General features: G+C 40.4%; 1 protein-coding gene across 2 annotated transcripts in view; it reads right to left on the bottom strand.

Moving 5' to 3' along the window:
• Positions 1-12,072, bottom strand: part of LOC126513033 (kinetochore protein Nuf2-like) — a 30,299-nt gene extending 18,227 nt beyond the window's left edge. The window contains exons 1-7 of one of the 2 annotated variants that reach the window (XM_050161142.1): positions 11,941-12,072; positions 10,291-10,446; positions 6,935-7,072; positions 5,614-5,688; positions 4,559-4,635; positions 4,015-4,076; positions 1,093-1,190 (exon numbers count right to left, since the gene is read on the bottom strand). In XM_050161142.1, coding sequence (XP_050017099.1) covers positions 1,093-1,190; positions 4,015-4,076; positions 4,559-4,635; positions 5,614-5,688; positions 6,935-7,057 — 435 coding nt within the window. In that variant the 5' untranslated portion in view covers positions 7,058-7,072; positions 10,291-10,446; positions 11,941-12,072. The remainder of the gene's footprint in view (positions 1-1,092; positions 1,191-4,014; positions 4,077-4,558; positions 4,636-5,613; positions 5,689-6,934; positions 7,073-10,290; positions 10,447-11,940) is intronic. The other variant, XM_050161143.1, reaches the window with a different exon arrangement.
• Between the last annotated feature and the right edge of the window lie 811 nt (positions 12,073-12,883).

Below are 12,883 nucleotides of genomic sequence, written 5' to 3'. Positions count from 1 at the left end.
ATAGATAGATAGATAGATAGATAAATAAATAAATAAATAAATAAATAAATAAATAAATAAATGCTGGGCAGTAAACCCAGGGTCATGTGCACGTTAGGTACAACCTCTAAGCATATTATTCCCAAGAATTTCTTTACCTGACACAACTGTTGCTAGATACATCTTACTATGGCTAGACACTGTGTTAAATGCTGGTAATTTTTAAGAATCTTTTTGATCCTGAACATGGTTCTATTTCTTTAAGCCATCAGTCATGAACGGAAAGCTATGAAACCAACTAACTAAAGCACTGAATGTAATGGGAACAGAGACCATGACACCTGTCCCAACACAAGCAGTGGCAGGAAGGACAGTCCCTCGGGTTTCTTAGAAACGAAATGCCTGTGTTGTGTGTCTTTAAAAACTGAGAATAAATAGGCAAACAAAAGTGTGAGTGTGTGTATACTTGGGTGTGAGTGTATATGCAACTGTGTGTGTGTATGCTTGGAGAGTCTTCAGGTTCAGGAGTATAAGCTTAGCCTACTTGAAATAAGAGTCTATCCAGTTCCAAGTAGCTGAATCTCAGATCTGGTTCATGTTACCTGGTACTTTCTAAGAGGTCAACACTTGCACATAAAGAGCAATGAATATGAGTCCCGCAATAATCGTCCATAAGCTCCACAGAGTCTACCAGTTGTACAATGAAAAAAATATCCATCTGTTAAAGTGATGGTGTTGAACGGCATCTGTGAGGCCAGGCAGAAGAATAACAGTCCAACCTGACCTTGCTTAAAAATGCAAGCAAATTTCAAATATCTCAGTTATTTGAAGAACACTATGCACCTTTGCAAACTTTGAAAAAAAAAAAAACCATTTCTTAATGTCTCTACTACAACATTACAGCCAAATTCTATCTTCTGTATTATCAAGAATATATCATTTCTAAATATCATTCCTAAACTAAAGTCTGCTTTGTATAAATATAAAACAAAATCCAATATTAAGAATTATCTTATAATTGACCTGTGACAAAATTTCAAGGCACACTCATAATTTGTACGTGAGATTGCTGACCTGGTGTGTATGCATCTAGAAAATATACTTAAATCTTACATTTTTCAAAAGAAATTCTGAATACGTCTCCCGGCATGCTTCTCTGAAGTGGATAAAGTTGATAATGCCACTTAAAAACCGAACTGTCCGTTTTGCTCCTAAAAAAGAAAATAACACTGTAAATCATTGAAACAACAGAATGCAAAGATATATCAGTTTTACTATATGACTTGGCTCACAGCAAAGAAAAAAATGTATGCTTTAACGACGTGCAGAATTATCTGTTCTAACTTAGACTGGAATTATCTTTGTGTTTAGAAAGGAGGAGAGAAGAGGAGGAAAGCAAGCTAGTTTGAGCTATATAGGAGAGCAGAGACCATGACCGACCCTAATAATAAAACAGAAAGTGAATGAATGAATGAATGAATGAATGAGTGAATGAGTGAGTGAAGCAAAACCTTTAGACAGCAGAGCACATGCAATATAGGGCAGAAACCACCTTCAAAGCAGAAAGAGGGGAGCCCTGTGAATGCACTTGCTCTTAACAGAGAATGCCAACAGCAGGCATGGGTCTTATGGAGGCAAGACGATAAGATTTTAGAGTGGGAGGGGCCAGAGCAACTAGAATTGCTGAGACTAAGAACTCAGAGCAGAGGCTGTGGAGAGTAGAGAATTCTGGCAGTCTCAGAGAAGCTGGTTCTAATCAGCATGCAGACATGAAGAAATTATGAAGGCTGAGAGAAGAAACAGAAATATCTAAAGCAGTAAACAAAAGCATCAGTATTACATGGCATAAAATTTGTAATCTAAGAAAAATAAAAAGCAAAACCAGAATATGATTTATAAAAAGAAAAATACCAAAATACCTTGAAATAGCACCAATGACAAATACAATAAAACAGGCCATGAAAATGTCTCATTTGTTCAAAAACAAAGTCTTATAAAGATAAAGACAATTCCTAAAAATATCCAACTCCAACTCAAAGAGATGAAAACAGAAGATATCTGAAATAAAAATTGTGCTGGGAGCTGGAGAGATGGCTCAGTAGTAAAGAGCACTGGCTGCTCTTCCAGAGGTCCTGAGTTCATTTCCCAGCAACCACATGGTGGCTCACAAGCATCTGTAATGAGATCTGGAGCCCTCTTCTGGTCTGCAGTCTACATGAAGGCAGACGTTGTATACATTGAGAAAAAAAAAAAAATTGTACCAGAATGATTAGAAAAAGAAGTTTAGAGCCAGAGAAATTCATGGTATGCAGGCCAGCAGGAGCAGTCACCCCACCTGTGAGCAGAGGCAGGATTGACAGCATCCAAAGGCTGTGATGAAATCCCACAAAAAGGAGGAACAAAAACTACTTTTTGCCTAACAGGAGAGTAAGGTCTAAATCTCATGAAAACCATAAATAGTGAATAACTCTAAGTTGAAAAGCAAAACAAAAATTCAAAAATTCCCCAGAACCCCAAAATATATTTAAGTAGCTAGGAAGTAGTAATAAAGTTTAAAAGCAAGGACAAGAAAATAAAGCGGACACATTAGATGGAATAAAGATAAGAATAAGAGTGGGTTTTCTTATCAGGAACAAAAGAAGCCATTACATAATGTAGCAATAAATCTTTTCCTTTCCTGTATCTTCAAGGGATTTTATTATTGATCTTTATTGGTCCTCCTTGTAGATACTGTTTTCAACAGTGCCAGCATGCCTTTAAAGCACTGAGAAAGTCATCAACTTAGAACTCGGTAATTAAGAAAATTAGCTTTCAAAACTAAGAGGAAACAGGCATGTCAGGACACACCAGGAACCAACACTCACGTTACTGAGGCTAGAGGCTTTTAACTTCTAGGCCAGCCTGGGCTATATAGTAAGATACTGTTTATAAAAACAATAAACAAGGAGCCGGACAGATGAGTCAGAGTCCAAGAGCACTTGCTGCTCTTGCAGAGGACCTGAGTTTGGCTCCCAGCACCCATATGTCACTCACAACCACATGTAACCCCAGCTCCTGGGATCCAACAACAGGATCCAAGGGGATGAGGCATGTACATGGTATGTATCATACATGAAGGTAAAACACACTCACAAAAATAAATCTTTCAAAAACTATTTTTTAAAAATTCAGTAGCCAAAATAAGGCAAGAATTGGAGAACATGGAAATATATAAATATTATAAGGAAAAAAACAAAAAGATTAAGGGTAAATTTAAGTCTGATCATATCAATAATATTAAACACAAATGAGCTAAGCACTCCAATTAAAGGACAGTGAAGATAAAAAGAATAAATTCACAAAAGATTTCAATATCTCTATAATTCATTCAACACAGCAACTGAAAGAAAATCTGAAGGAATGTTACTAACTGGTGCAAACTGTGGAGTGCCCTGCCCAGCGAGGAAACGCAAATGCAGGCTGTGTAACAGCACTGCAGGCCCTGTGGATGTGCATGCAGGCCCTAAGACTCGAAAGTAATGCATCACAAGAGTTCACTGGACAGTGGCAGAGTCTGACACTGTGTCCTCTGTGGTATGCCATGTGCTGCAGTGAGCAGGAACAGAAGGGATAACAAAGAGTAGATTATTCCAGAGAGGAGAACAGCATCAGAAAGCACAAAGGAAGACAGAAGGGGAGCTGATAGAAAGTCAACAGCACGGAACTCCAGCTGTCCACCTCACACATCCAAAACTAAGGACCCCAGCTACAAGCATGCCAACAGATGAATGAGGGAAGAAACTGGCTGTGTGAACCGTGCCTGATTTTATCCTACGGCAAAGTGATACCAACACAGAAATAAAGTTATCTTCCAAAATTTTAGGAACATTTAAAAAATAAGAAATTTTAAGAAAAAAATCAATTTAAAAAACAGCTTTATAAAGATATAAAGGACAAAAAAGAAATAACTTTCTAAAAAATTTTTCTTATAATTTTCTTTTACATTTATTGGCAGAAAGGAAAAATGGCGAATTAAATGACTGGAAATGTACTTACTTGGACACAGAATATCAGTGATCTCAAAGTCGTTCACTCTGCAGATGGGCATAAAGGAGTCCCTTGGGGATGCAGAACAGTGAAGAGCAGGGCATTAGATGCTAACCCATGAACGCAAAGATCTTAGTTCCAAACATATTTCTAGATCCATTGCTCAGTGTTCCAGGGTCAAGTCAGGTCAGCAGTCTACAGCAGTGCACAGTCCTGCAGCATGGAATCTACTTCTACATTGCATTAGTATTGGTTTTTATACATGTTACAACATCCATTTAGTATAAAGGTGTTTACAGAATAAACAGCATATATTCTTGGTGATTCTAAGATTCTTCAAAAATGCAAAGCTACCAAACAATTCCAAACTTAGAGGACCTTAGAATGTCACCTGAGAGCATCCTGAAAATGCCAGAGGGGAAGACTGAATGAATACATGTGAGAACTCTGAACACATACGAGATAAAGTAGAGGGAGCTGTTCTTTTACAAAGACCATACCATTAGAAGAGTTTAATGTAATGTAGATTAAAAAAAAATCACCCTTTACTCACAGATGAACTAATAAATTGATGATTGGTAAAAAGTTCTCCATTAAAAGTGGATACATGACTTCTATGTTCACCGGGATCTGCATGAAATAAGTCATGAAATCTATATCAATTAGATGAAATGAGAAGAATCTTCTACTATAAGAAACCTTAAACACAGGAAATGGTCTAACGCTATTAGTTCATTACCACCAAATCTGAGAACAACACAACTCGCAGTGCACAGCCAGAGTTGACAGGACTATATGATGCTCAGTCCCCGGGGGGGGGGGGGGGGGGCATTTAATGAAGAACCTTAAGTCCACGGAAATGACATCAGGCCTTATGCTAGGCACTTAACTTTGTTGTTCTCTTTTAACTGCTACAACCCTACTTTAGAGGGATACCTCGTTTCGTAAAGAAACTAAACCTTTGCAAAGCTCCATAGTAAACAGAGGGCAAAATCTTTGCTCTTTAAAAAACTCCAGTTATAGGCTAAGAGTGGTAGCATGTGTCTATTATACAAGTACATGGGAAGATGATAAGTTCGAGGACAGTCTGGGTTGTCAAAAGAATATATATATATATATAAAACCTGATGAGACCCCACAGACACGACATTGTCACAGATCTTCAGATAATACCCTGATAATTTCATCACAAAACATGGTCAAGAAAAGCAGTCCTTCTGACTAGAACTATGTGCTTTGTTTCATCTCAATTGCTTTAATCTTACTACCACCTAGTTTAATCTTAGAGTCCTTCCTACAAAAACAATTTTTTCCCTAAAGACTTGGCAGTTGTTTATTAAAGTCTCTGAAGCCAAACACCTGTAAACAAACTGTATAGAATCAGCAATTTCCAAGTGTCATTTGGTCTTTCATTATAGTTTTCATCTTACTAAGGAGTCTCATGTAAGCTATTATGATGCCTAAAATTCCTTTGTGAGATCATTTTTCTGTAATCCTTTAGATTTGTTGGAAATGAAGTCAACCACTTCTCAACCTTTTGAGCAGAACGCACTGTGAGCAGACCTGCTTACAAACAGGAACCACACACTGTCTCAGCTCTTAGCTCACCATGTAGAAGGCCTCCAACCGCACCGCATACACTATTTGCAAGGCTCTCATGTAGATCGTGTACAAGACTTCAGGCTACAACAGAAAAACAACTGTCAGTGTCTCAGGCAGGAGCTGCGCCATTGCCAACCTCACCATCAAATGCTGCGGTCGGTGAACGCAACAAAAGAAAAGGAGAGAAAATCACCCACTTTCCCTCAAAATACATCACAATTCCTCCAAATTCTAGGACACCTTATGTTACATAATAATTTGTTCTTGTGTAGTGAATAAACAAGGAAATTGGTTAATGATGAATGAGAGTAATTTTATCCAAATCCAACCCAATCAATTCACCCAGCCCAGACAGGAAAGATGGGTGGGTCTTCCAGGACTCTGCCAGGGATGTAGAAATGCTGGAAACCTCAAGATTTTATATTCACTTTTTGAAGAAAGATCATTCAGACTAGCCCACTGTTCTGAGGTGACTTCAGTTTAGCTGCTTGGAATAATGGAGAAATAGCAAGATTTAGAAACCTTTTCTTCTACGTTAGTAGATCCCAAATGCGGGCCCAAGAATCTGTTTGCTCTTCTGTATTCAGGTTTATTTATTAGGGGAACAGAAAGCCTAAAACATGGTGAGAACGTGGCAGTGCTGACCTAAAGCTACATGACTCACCTCAAAGACCAATTATTTGCTCTGAGGCCATTCTTCCCATTTTAAAAAACCAAAACAGACTGAGATAAACAATTTTGCCTTCGATATGATAAAATAAACCTTCCCATATTATAACTTCAAGGCCAACACAGGGAACTGGAGGGAGATTTGGGATTTTGCTGTGACACACAAACAGCTCATTTTTGCATTTAATAACCAAACATATAAAGAATAACAACTGTCAGAATAAGTCAATTTCCGCCTGGGGCATAATGTAAGAAAATTAATCTGTGTGTTTCCAAAGAAGACTGTTTTTAAGCATGCGTGTGTAGGAAGCTACTTGGAATAAATCCTGTCAAGGTCTCCAATAAATGATACCCTCATACCACCACTCCAGTAATATAAAAATTTAATATACTTTAATATATCTATGGTTTAAAGCTTTCTTTTTAAGGAAAACAACTGTATTAAAGTACTGAGTTCCCACTGGGCCTGTAGAAGTTGCCCCACATATAAACTTAATGTTATTTTAAAATTACACCAGGTGAGAAATTTTTCTCTAGATTAAAAATGACTGGCCTACAACAAATATGAGGGCACCCGCCTTCCTTCCCACACTACAGACCTAGCAGCTACTTTATTCTTAAATATCAGTATCTCCGTGTAAAGAGAGACACATTTTACCTTAGGGATTGGATGAAGATCATTCTTGGAGAAGTTCTTGCCATCAGCTCCTGTTAGTAATTTATTGCGGATATGATCCACAATCTCAGCTGCACTGTATCTGGGGAAGGACAAAGTTTCCATGATGACAGTCTCCTCCTAGTGAGAAAGAAGGAAAAAAAAAAAAAAAAAAAACGAAGATCAGACATATGCATAATGAATAGTCCTTATTATCTAGAAATTGATACATAGGAAAAAAAATGAACAAGCTGTGGCTAAACTGTTCATAGTAGTTTGATCATCAAATATGGGAATAAGGCAAAGAATTTTAAGCCAGGCATGGTAATGCATACTGGTGACCCCCCAAAACTAGAAGATGGAGGCAGGAGGATCAGAAATTCAATGTAAGAACTACATGTAAAACTCAAGGTCAACCTGACTCTGTCCTGTCTCAAAACAGAACAAGATGAATTTTATTCACACACACATACAAACACACACTGAAAGAAAGGTGATGTTTTATCCTAAAATAATTTTTATCACAAAGTATTAAGTCATTTTTTGCCAATATTTCTAATGTCCTATTCCATAAGGAAGAGAGGCTTTTGACACACAGGAGGAAAATCATGTTGTTTTCTTTACACAAGGGCTAGAGCATTTAACAAGATGCTGAGAACTATTTCTCAAAGCACAAGACAGACAGACAGACAGACAGCAGCAGCTAGATATAAGCAATACTAACATAAGACAGGAAATAAAACTGCATTTTGATTTGATATCCTACTCAAACACACACCGTAAGAAGACTAATAAGATTTAAGATGCAAGCAGGGGTGAGAGCTGGGGCAGAGGAAGGGAAGACGTAGAGGGAGAGCAGGAAAGAGAGGTTTTAGTTTAAGGCAGGAATCCCTTTCACCAAAGCAAGAACTCAAAACACATAAAACAGCAAAAACCTATTTGTTCTAATGTGTGCAGATAATAGATGATTCCTACCGGTGTCCTCTTAAAATAGCACTTGTCATAATTCTGTCCCCCTCACACATCCCAGAGCACAGCTGGCAAGGCTTGGAGATATTTTCAGTTGTCAGGACAAGAATGCAATGGCTAGGGACCAGGCATTCTGCCAAATACGCTACGATGCTTCGGGTGGTCTCTCACGGCAGAGCTGTCTGTCCAAAGGACACTACTTCCCAGCGTGAGCAGAGACCCAGAGCAAACATATTCAATTTTGCAAACAAACTGAAATGGTTTACAAGTTTTGAAATCTACTTTAGGCTCTCACTGTTTCATAACAATTATGGCTTAAAAAGAGGCCCCAACAATTTGCCTCTCCTCCCAGTGAATGGAGGATGCCACCCCAAAACACAGCTGTTAAATAACGCCCTGGCTCTCAACCCTTCAAAACACCACAGAGCACAGCAACTCTAAAGGCTATTCCCTTTCGCTCTAGTGTGTCCCCGATAAGTAGAAGACACTTGCTCATGCTACTGAGAAAGCTGCTGCGACCTCAACAGGATACATCGATCCCCATTTACAGGACATTTCTCCCAAAACTGGGAGGAAAGCTGTGATGTCCCTTCTAGGCCTTCTCCGCCACATGATTAAAGACTATTTCCTTACATGTGGCCACTACTTTCTGAGACTATTTTTTGGAAACCTTACCATTTTTGAAAGAGAAGAATACATCTTTTCCCACTCCTTCAGTAAAAGTCAGTACAGATTTGTTCCTAAGGTGGGACTGGTTTCTGGCAAGTATCAAGCAGGCAGATATTAATTATGTGGTGGACACCACTAGGCGTCTGATCATAAATTCTGACACTACTTCCAGGTCAATAAGATCACAACCCTCACACTGCTCCCCACTGACGCGATGGTCACAAGACCAGGCTGTTTTACTTATGCTTCTGACAGTATACTACACACTGGAGTTCCTACCATGCCCTCCTTGGACAACCAGTGCCAAGTATAAGGGAGGAACTTGGAAACAAAATTAGAGACTGCCTCTGGTCCACATGGACCCACACACATACAAACATAGACTAACACAAGAAAAGAATTGACAAAATAATATTTCAGGGGTAATTTAAACAGGACAGTATGATAGTATGAAGAGGCCCAGGAACCACCAAGTGTCTGGCTGTCCCAGAGTTTCTCAAAATCAGCTCTTGGGGGTTTTTATAAAAGTTTTATCATGTATGTATGATTGATTTTATCAATGCCAGCAACTTCCAGTCTCTCCCTTCCCCAGGATCAGGGGACAGGGGCTGAATGTCCTAATCCTATAGGATTGCCTTAGTTTTCTGGTAAACCACCCCTCACTCCCATCCTGCCACCCTACTCCCACCCCTTCCCCTTGTCCAAGGGCGAGAGTCTACCAGGCAACAGCTAACTATTAACTTACAAAAGTTCACTTATCACTGTGATGATTTTAAGCATTTTGGTATCTGTGCACCAAGAACTTTGGACAAAATGTATATTTCATACTATGATATTGTCCTATTTAAATTACCCCTGAAATATTATTTTATCAGTATCTTCCCTTGTGTTAGTCTATGTTTGTATGTGTGCGGGTCCATGTGGACCAGAGATAGTCTCTAATTTTGTTCCTCAGGTGCCGCCCACCTTTACTTATTTAATTCGATATATTTATTTATTTAAAGATATGGCCTCGCCGGGCGGTGGTGGCGCACGCCTTTAATCCCAGCACTTGGGAGACAGAGGCAGGCGGATCTCTGTGAGTTCGAGACCAGCCTGGTCTACAAGAGCTAGTTCCAGGACAGGCTCCAAAACCACAGAGAAACCCTGTCTCGAAAAACCAAAAAAAAAAAAAAAAGTCCTAGAAGATCCCAATAGGCTAGGCTGACTAAGCACCAGACATTTGCCTGTCTCTCTCCACAATGCTGAGAACCAATGGACCACAAGCAGAACTTCAAAAAGAAAAAGAAATATGTAGGTTCTAGGGTTGACTCTGGTCCTGCCTTTCCTAATTGAGCTATTTCCCCAGACAGTCAATATCTTCTGAAAAGTTAATACCGAAAGGATTCAACACTCCAGAATCAGTCAGTCTAGGGCAGAGTATTAATACAGCAAGGAACCACCCCGACTGACTGTGGGTAACTGTAGCACTCATGTAGAAATGCATTACGACCCAGTGAAAGAAACTCCGCATGGCCCACTTACACGAGTCTGGATCTCCCCTGCACTCTTCTTACATCAGTATTTGAACTTTAAGCTATTTTCATTTCTACTACTGAATTTCATAACTGCAACCTTTTTTTCAGAGATAGGATCATCTCAAATCTGGATTTGGGCCTTTCACACACTAGTCATCTATTTCAGTATAAATTATAAATGTATGGGGCAGTAAATTATCCTACCCCAAGTATAGTTGTTTGGTGTGTTTCAAAAAACTACAGAGCGCTGCAGATTCAGGAAAGGCTCAGCAAGGTTCTTCTGTAGGAAGATGTTTCTAGATGTTTCCATTCGAAATGTGTAGCTGCCGGCAGAGGCTTCTCCACAGTACAGCTCCTTCTCTGCAGAGGAAAGTACTGTGCATAAGAAAAGGCTGTATTTCTGATCCCTGCCCAGGTACGGATCACTACAGGGGGCAAACACATGGGAGACTTCATAGGTAGAACAAGGCAGCCTTCATTCACTGTGTACCTCCTCTGGCCGCGTTCCAAATCCCCAGTCACTCCCTTTCCCTACTGAATCCCAAGCCCCTATCCCCTGACTGATCTCTTTATAATCATCTAGTCCAGGCCTCCTTTGTGTTTAGGCATATATTAGATTCCGGGGGTTTTCTCTCAATATCCTGAGGTCAGTTTATTTCATGGTTTAAAATGATGCTTTCAGAGGGGGAAAAAAGTAAATAAAACATTCAATATTTTTCATCTAAGTCTCAGTTTTTTAAAGTGCTCATAAAAACATTACAAAGAGGGTACTCGCTAAAGCAAGCCACACCTAGATTAGGAATTTTAACACTGGAGTGGGTATAAAATGTCTTCATGATTATTAGCACACCCCTCTGCTGATGCTCTTTATATACAATGCCACCCCGGGTTAACCCTTATAAGACATCAAACCCTCACAAATGTGCAATCAGATTTCAATCTTTTCCGCTTAAGTTTCTAAAGCCTTTAATAATCTAATGCTCTTTCTGGTACAAGTCAATCCCTTCAAGACTTCCCCTAAACTTCCAATGTCTCATTATACCTGCCTGGGAATTTCTGAATTCCCTACCAAGAGGCTTACACCTGCAATTAGTGGGCATAATAACCTCTTCTCATATCCAAATCCTCAGCCTTTCATAGTACAATTTCAGTTCCAACTCATTCGTGTGTGTGTGTGTGTGTGTGTGTGTGTGTGCGTGTTCAGATAGAGGAAGAGGCCTTTAATTTGACCTCTTAGCTCAGACTAAAATACTTTATTAATTATTAAAATGACTCTCTGACATGTTAGCTCAAATAGGACAGATTATCTCTAATGGCTGTGTCTCCTTTATTTATAACACTACAATGCTAAACACAGCGTGTACTGGAATAACAAATTTTATACATCTAGTTTTGCAACGCAAAACTAAGCAAGCAATTCCCAATTTTAATGAAGTAAATAAGAAACTTCCTCAAAACCACGGGGAGGGCATTGTGTTATACACGAGTAGAGCCATATACACGCAGCTCCCTAATTTTTGGATTAAGAATGACGTTTTGCCTTTTGATTCATGGTTCTGGGTGCAATCAAGAGACGGTAGAACAAGGAAGATACAGAGCAAACTGGCAAGCATTCACAACGAAACAAGTCCCACTGATACAACTCTTGTGGCTCATGCCTGTAATTTTAGCAGTTGGAGGTGGAAGCGATAGGATCAGGAGTTCAAGACCAGCCTCAGGTACATAGTGGGTTCTAAGCCAACCGGGGATACATTACAGCCTGTCTCAAATCAACACACATAAGCTTAAGTCAGCGAACCTAGGCGCCCCGACCCTAGACTTCCTGGCCGCCCTCCGGCGCCCGCTCGCACTTACCTGCCTTCCCAGCAGGTCTCGGAACAGCAGATACAAAACAAGCAACCAACCAAAAACACCGACCGTTGCCACTTTTCAAATCAGCCGCCTTCCCATACGAGGCCCGCCCCTTTCCGCCGAGCACGCTTCCGTGACGACGGGTACCCGGAGGGCCCAGAAGTCCCGCGGTGGGTGGGGCTTGATGTGCGGCGCAGCTTGGCCCCAGGCCGGCGGAACCATTATTCAGGAAGTTGGCTTCTAGTCGGAACTACGACGCCAACGGACGGGGTGGTGTGCAGCAGCTAGGGGGCGTAGTTCCGGGCGGTGTTTACGCGGTTGTTAATGACTTCTTCCGGAACTTTATCGCCAGCGTCCCGGTTAGCGAGCAAACGGTTTCCGGCCCCTCTAGTAGGATCAGGGAGTGACAGTCGGTAAAGGATGTTTTGTTGTCAACCGAATCAAAAGCATTGTTGAGAATCCTGGCGTAACAATAACAGTGTCACTATCGGATAAGCATTGATGGGGTCAGGTTCTGCCTTGGATATTAGTACACATCATTTCACTTAAGATTCATGAAAGCTTGGCATGGGAACGCGGGTGGATGGATTGCTATTTTGTCTTAGAAAGAACGCTCCACGTTAAATAGATTGCGTAAGTGACCCAAAGCCGCCCACCGTAGTTCGAAAGTAGTCTAGCTGGAATTTGGGTACAGTCCTCTGTAAGCAAGACGTGGAGAGATGGGAGGTACCTAATCAATAGTTCATCTAAACAGCTCCTCCCTCACATTTAAGAACACTGCTCTGGCCGGGCGATGGTGGCGCACGCCTTTAATCCCAGTACTCGGGAGGCAGAGGCAGGCGGATCTCTGTGAGTTCGAGGCCAGCCTGGTCTACAAGAGCTAGGCCCAGGACAGGAACCAAAAAAGCTACGGAGAAACCCTGTCTCGAAAATCAAAAATAAATAA

Source organism: Alexandromys fortis, unplaced genomic scaffold, assembly GCF_014885135.2.
Source record: "Alexandromys fortis isolate MF-2015 unplaced genomic scaffold, M_Fortis_MF-2015_v1.1 scaffold_123, whole genome shotgun sequence".
NCBI lineage: Eukaryota > Metazoa > Chordata > Mammalia > Rodentia > Cricetidae > Alexandromys > Alexandromys fortis.
This window is presented reverse-complemented; position numbering and strand designations above follow the sequence as displayed.